The sequence below is a fragment of the Primulina eburnea genome, chromosome 14, assembly GCF_022965805.1.
Source record: "Primulina eburnea isolate SZY01 chromosome 14, ASM2296580v1, whole genome shotgun sequence".
NCBI lineage: Eukaryota > Viridiplantae > Streptophyta > Magnoliopsida > Lamiales > Gesneriaceae > Primulina > Primulina eburnea.
The window spans coordinates 8,594,292-8,601,016 of record NC_133114.1 but is presented as its reverse complement, the minus strand read 5'-3'; the positions used below and the strand labels follow the sequence as shown (position 1 = coordinate 8,601,016).

The 6,725-nt window shown below is 42.6% G+C and overlaps 1 protein-coding gene across 1 annotated transcript; it reads left to right on the top strand.

The window, feature by feature from the left end:
- Positions 1–896: 896 nt before the first annotated feature.
- LOC140811140 (uncharacterized) lies at positions 897–1,663 on the top strand. The gene is made up of 2 exons (XM_073169013.1): positions 897–1,392; positions 1,458–1,663. Exons 1-2 carry the CDS (start codon positions 897–899, stop codon positions 1,661–1,663), a joined length of 702 nt encoding a protein of 233 aa, XP_073025114.1.
- The last annotated feature ends 5,062 nt before the right edge of the window (positions 1,664–6,725 follow it).

Below are 6,725 nucleotides of genomic sequence, written 5' to 3'. Positions count from 1 at the left end.
TGATCAATTTGCTTCGCTGGAGAGCTGCTGGAGTTTTCTCTGAACACACTCATATTTCAGAGTCGAATATTTTCGTGTAAAAACTTTGAGTGATTGATTCACGTTTATGTTGTGTTGCTGATTGGTGTTGACGACACTCAAGAAAAACACTGACGCAGAGTGTTGATCGAAGAGTAGTTTCGTTTGGTTTTAACCGATAGGTTTGTGAGGTATGCATCTAGTATTTACATTGAGTTTTTAATGCATTTTAATTCCTTGGAGGTTGAAGGAATTTAGTTTTGTTATTCTCACTAGTATTGTTTTGTGTAAACGATTTACATATTTTTCTAGTGAATTTTTACCATGAGGCATCACACAATTATTCGTACTTGTGCATAATTTTAATCTGGTGTTTATTTATTAAAAGTTTACGTGTGTGTTAAATAATCAATTTCCGATGCATGTTGAGCGCTCGTGTTGACAACACCAGAGCACAACACTAACTTCTTATACACACAATATTTTAATTTCATGTACGTTTATGAGCAACAACACTTTGAAGTGGTATCAGAGCCAACACTTGATACAGTAAGTGATTGATTCTTATCTTCTGTTGTTTTTAACAGAAATATATCAATATATCAATGGATGCATTGAGTTCAAGTGCTGTTTTTAGACCACCGGTCTTGGATGGGTCGAATTATGCGTTTTGGAAGGTCGAGATGAGGATGTACATAAATTCAATCGAGGAAAGAGCTTGGCAACGGGTTCTAGATGGTTGGTCACCACCTAGAATTGTGGATGCTGATGGTGACAGCTGAGTCAAGCCTGAGAATTCATGGACAAATGATGAGGTTCAGACCTCAAATTTTAACTCTTAGGCGCTCAATGCTATTTTCACATCTGTTGATGTCAACATGTTCAACCTTATCACCAACTGGATCTCTGGCAAAGAAGCGTGGGATATTATTCAGAAGCACTACGAAAGGTCTGAGAGTGTATGTAGAACCAAAATCAGAATGTTAACCTCCAAATTTGAAAGCTTGAGAATGGAGGATAACTTGACTATTGTTGAATATGATCGAAGATTGCGTGACATTGCAAATGAAGCTTTTAGTCTCGGTGATCCTATGTCGAATGAAAGACTGGTTAGCAAGGTCCTGAGATTTCTCCCAGAACGCTTCAACATCAAAATATTTGCTATTGATGAGTCTAAGGATACTTCTACATTTAACCTAGAAGATTTGATCAGCTCACTCAGGACATTCGAGATTAATCCAGACTTACAGAAAAGTGACAAAGGAAAGGATGTTGCACTCCAAATTTCTGACGATTCATATGACGATCTATTTCAGGAATTCAATGAGTCTGACCTATGTGAAGATTCTACCTCGCTGATAACAAAGAAGTTTGGTTATTATCTGAAAAAATAAGAGACAAAAAGAAAATCTTTCAATTACTGAAATATCTATTTGTAGTTTCTGAAAAGAACAAGAGAACTGGACTTTCTCAAGGACAGTTTAGGCCGAGGAATGAATTGATGGCTCGACTTGATCTTAAGAGATTAGATTCGGTCCAATGTAGAGAATGCTCTGGATTTGGCCATTATGCAAATGAATATGCCAATATATTTCGTAAGAACAAATGCATGGCAGTTTTCTTGAGTGATGACGACTCAGAATAAGAACTGGAATCTTGTAAAGGAAAGAGGACTCTTCCATGTCTGCTGTTTTGAAGGAAAAATGTTGACTGCAAGTCAACATGCACAGTGTTTCTTCTGGTGTTGCAACACCAGGCCTCAACACCACTTCAAAATCCTTGTATCTCAATGCTAAATCTCACAGAGACTCAAGTAAACATGAAATCCAGGATACTGATTCTAATGAAATCAGCTTTGAAAGCGTGCAGGCTATGTATGAAGATCTATACAAAGATTGGATCAAAAGAAATAAAATAAATTTGATCCTCTCTAAGAAGAATACTGATCTGAAAGAATGTGTGTTTCGACTTGAAGTTTTGCTTAGCAAGAAGGATCTTGAGCTTTGTAGAGTCAAGGATGATCTCCAGAAGGCCTCAAAAACTCATGGAAAATTCAACTCAAGTTCAACAAAACTTGACTCGATGCTAATGATGAGAAATGACAGTAGAGCGGGTCTTGGATACGTGAAAAGCACATATGAACATGGAGAAACTTCCAAATCCGGATTACAATCAAGTGCTTTCATAAGGGAAAGGAAAGTCGATCTGTAGTGACCCGTTCCAGAATCACCTACTAATCAAGAACTAAGCATGCAACTAACTTAATTAATAATAATCAGAGATAAAGGCGGAAAACTGTCACCAAAAGATAGTTATACAACCCAATCGAAAATCCAGGACAACTAAACTAAAAAGAAATATACGGTACAACCATATCGAATCAAAAAGATACCGAAGAACTAAACCAACCAGCTACTCAACGTCCTCCTCCTCCTCCTCCTAAGCTGTCCAACCTGAGGCCTGCCCCGTGGGAATGGGGTGTCCAAGATAAACAAAACCGAGGACGTGAGCGATAAGAACGCCCAGTACAAAAGCATGAGTATACAAGCCTATATGAAATGCACATGCTATGATATGATACCAGGGTAGTCAAGAAACAGGAGTAACAAAGGATCTCAAAATGCTCAGTCTAGAGGCGCCAAGTGGATAGTGCCGCGCGGTACTCCTCTGGGTCACTGCATCCACTACAAGAACAGACGTGGACCTAAAATGTCTCGGATCACCGAAGCCCTCCGGACCCGTCGGCCACTGTGTACTCTCGGTGTCCATGCGTCCACAAGACAGGACAGGGCTGAGCGGCCCCACAAGATATAGCTTATCTCGAAAGAGATACAGCTCAACAGTAAAGGCTATCTCGAAGGAGATACGGCTCAACATGAAATGCAACATGCATCATAAAACGTGACATAATAGCATGCATCATATGACATATATCAATGCACCACATAATCATGCAACACATATAAGGATGTATACTCGACCAGGATATCTCGGATAGTACTTCCGTACCTCAAACCAGCAGATCCTAACAATCAGTCCTAGACTCACGCCTGCGTCCGCAGTCAGCCCACTGGTGCCGCTAGCTCCAAACTAAAGCACAGCTCCGCTACAACACTAGTAGCTCCCCGCTAGTGCCCGAACCTCGGAAAAAGACTAAAAACCTGTCAGAAACGACTGAAATGCTCTGGAACACTCTGAAATGGCGAGTCACAAATGAAGCCTCGCGCCTCTATTTATAGCCAATGTTCGGACGCTCCGATCCACTTCGGAAGCTCCGATCTGGTACACTTCGGACGATCCGAACCCACTTCGGACGATCCGAACCCTGCATGTCTTCCACGAGTACAGCCACCTGTCCCGGACGATCCGAGTCTTGATCGGACGATCCGAACCCTTCCACGTGTCCAGACACCTGGCTCGGACGATCCGAACCCTGATCGGACGATCCGAACCCTTCCACGTGTCCAGAACCCTTCCACGTGTCCAGCCACCTGTCTCGGACGGTCCGAACCCACTTCGGATGATCCGAACCCTCTTCGGACGATCCGAACCTGGTTCGGTCTTTCCGATCCCACCGAAATATAATTAATCCAATAATTAACTCAAATTAGGAATCGGGTTACTACATTCTCCCCCCCTTAAAAAGATTTCGTCCTCGAAATCAGGTTTATAGGATGAACAAAACGAAATAACAACATCATTATTACATCTCAATGGTTGTTGAATACAACTGATATTTCGATTATAACTGAAAACACAAACATATACAAAGCATAACTCAAAAGAGCTCTGGATGCTCCGAACGCATACGACTTTCTAACTCCCAAGTGGCTTCTTCAGTGCCTCTGCGCTGCCACTGAACTAAGACAAGAGGAATGATCTTATTCCGCAATACCTTGTCTTTGCGATCGAGAATCCGCACTGGTCGTTCCACGTAAGACAAATCCGAATTTAGTTGAACTTCAGAGGGATGCAAGATGTGAGACTCATCTGCTACATATCGTCTCAACAAAGATACGTGGAACACATCATGAATACTTGATAGGTACGGCGGCAAAGCAAGTCTGTAAGCCAAATTTCCCACGCTTTCCAATATTTCAAATGGACCAATAAATCTTGGAGACAGCTTACCCTTGAGACCAAATCTCAAAATCCTGCGAAAAGGCGAAACTCGGAGAAACACTTTCTCACCTGGCTGAAAATAAAGAGGTCGCCGCTTGGTGTTCGCATAACTAGCCTGTCGATCCTGAGCGATCTTAATCCGTTTCTTGATTATTGCAATCTTATCAATAGCCTGCTGGACTAACTCCGGTCCCTCAACATGTCGTTCCCCAACTTCATCCCAAAATAATGGAGTACGACAACGTCGCCCATACAACGCCTCAAATGGTGCCATACCAATAATACGATGATAGCTGTTGTTGTATGCGAACTCAATCAAAGGCAAATGATCATGCCAAGCGATTCCGAAATCCATAACACAGGCTCGCAACATATCCTCAAGTGTACGGATAGTCCTCTCTGTCTGACCGTCGGTCTCTGGATGATAAGCCGTACTTAAACTTAATGAAGTACCCAATGCCGACTGGAAACTACCCCAAAATCGTGAGGTAAAACGAGGATCTCTATCACTAACAATACTGACAGGCACTCCATGCAAACGTAAAATCTCTTGAATGTACAATCGAGCCATACGATCGAAAGTGAAATCACGGTTATATGGCAGAAAATGAGCAGACTTGGTGAGTCGATCCACCACTACCCAAATAGCATCACTATTCCTCGAAGACAATGGTAAGTGAGTAATGAAATCCATCGCGATATGCTCCCACTTCCATTCGGGAATAGGTAAATTCAACAATAATCCTCCCGGTCGACGGTGCTCTGCCTTAACCTGCTGACAAACAAGACACTTGGAAACAAAGTGATAAACGCTGCGCTTCATCCCTTTCCACCAAAATCGTGTCCTCAAATCTTTATACATCTTGTTGCTTCCCGGATGGACACTCAACTTGCTTCGATGGGCCTGAGATAAGATCTCTTCCCTCAAAGTATCATCCTCTGGTACTACAACCCGATTAGACAAACACAGAAGACCATTAGACTGATAATGGAAATTGCTATCTCCACCAACCAATCGGGCTAATCTCTGAGTCTTGAGATCAGACATCTGTGCATCTCGAATCCGAGCGAACAAAGCTGGCTCAGATAAAATGGTAGCAACACGAATGCTCTCCATACCTTTCCGATGTTTGAAATTAAATCCCAATGAACAACAATCCTGGATAGTACTAATCATAGCACTGGTCTGGAGTGCAGAGGCTCTCACCTTGCGACTAAGAGCATCGGCTGTGAGATTCGCAGAACCTGGATGGTATTTGATCTCGCAGTCATAATCTTTAAGTAGATCCATCCAACGACGTTGTCTCATGTTCAACTCAGCCTGAGTGAACAGATACTTCAGACTCTTATGATCAGTAAAAATTTCAAACTTAACTCCGTACAAGTAATGACGCCAGATTTTCAGCCCGAACACAATAGCAGCTAATTCTAGATCATGAATAGGGTACTTCTCCTCGTGAGGTTTTAACTGCCTGGATGCGTAAGCGATCACATGATCATTCTGTGTCAACACACACCCTAAGCCTTGAAAAGAGGCATCGGTGTAAACACTGAAACCATCAGATCCTGACGGTAACGCCAAAACAGGTGCAGAAGTCAGAAGTAGACGAAGCTCTCTGAAACTATCTTCGCACTCAGATGACCACTCAAATGGAACATCCTTCCGAGTAAGTTGCGTCAATGGTCTAGCTACCTGAGAGAAATTCACGATGAAGCGACGATAATACCCTGCCAGACCTAGAAAACTACGGATCTCAGCCACCGTCGTAGGACGTGACCAATTCAGCACTGCCTCAATCTTGCTGGGATCCACAGAAATTCCTTCCTTGGAAATCACATGACCAAGGAATACTACACGATCAATCCAGAACTCGCACTTACTCAGCTTAGCATACAATTGCTTCTCGCGAAGAATCTGCAACACAATCCTCAAGTGCTGGATATGCTCTTCCACACTGTGAGAATAAATCAAGATATCGTCGATGAAAACCACAACAAACTGATCTAGAAAATCCCGAAAGACTCGATTCATCAGATCCATGAACACTGCTGGCGCATTCGTCAATCCAAATGGCATAACTAGAAACTCGTAATGCCCATATCGAGTACGAAATGCAGTCTTGGAAATATCATCATCTCTAACTCTCATCTGATGATAACCCGATCGCAAGTCAATCTTGGAGTAAACAGAGGTACCCTGAAGCTGATCGAACAAATCATCGATACGAGGTAATGGATACTTGTTTTTGATCGTCACACGATTCAGTTGGCGATAATCAATGCACAATCGCATAGATCCATCTTTCTTCTTGACAAACAAGACTGGAGCTCCCCAGGGTGAAACACTCGGGCGAATATAACCTTTATCAAGAAGATCCTGCAATTGCTGCTTCAATTCTCTCATCTCTGACGGAGCAAGACGATAGGGGGCACGAGAAATCGGTGCAGTCCCTGGCATTAACTCAATGCCAAATTCCACCTCTCTAACCGGAGGAAAACCAGGAATCTCATCTGGAAAAACATCAGGAAATTCACAAACCACTGGAATATCATCTATACCAACACTACCTGTGGAGGAATCAATC

What these genes read in the sequence shown, in the direction of transcription:
- LOC140811140 (XM_073169013.1), top strand. Translation starts at nt 897, where the DNA reads ATGTTCAACCTTATCACCAACTGGATCTCTGGCAAAGAAGCGTGGGAT. An exon ending in GCTGATAACAAAGAAGTTTG is followed by an intron (nt 1,393 to 1,457) that starts GTTATTATCTGA and finishes ATCTATTTGTAG; the next exon opens with TTTCTGAAAAGAACAAGAGA.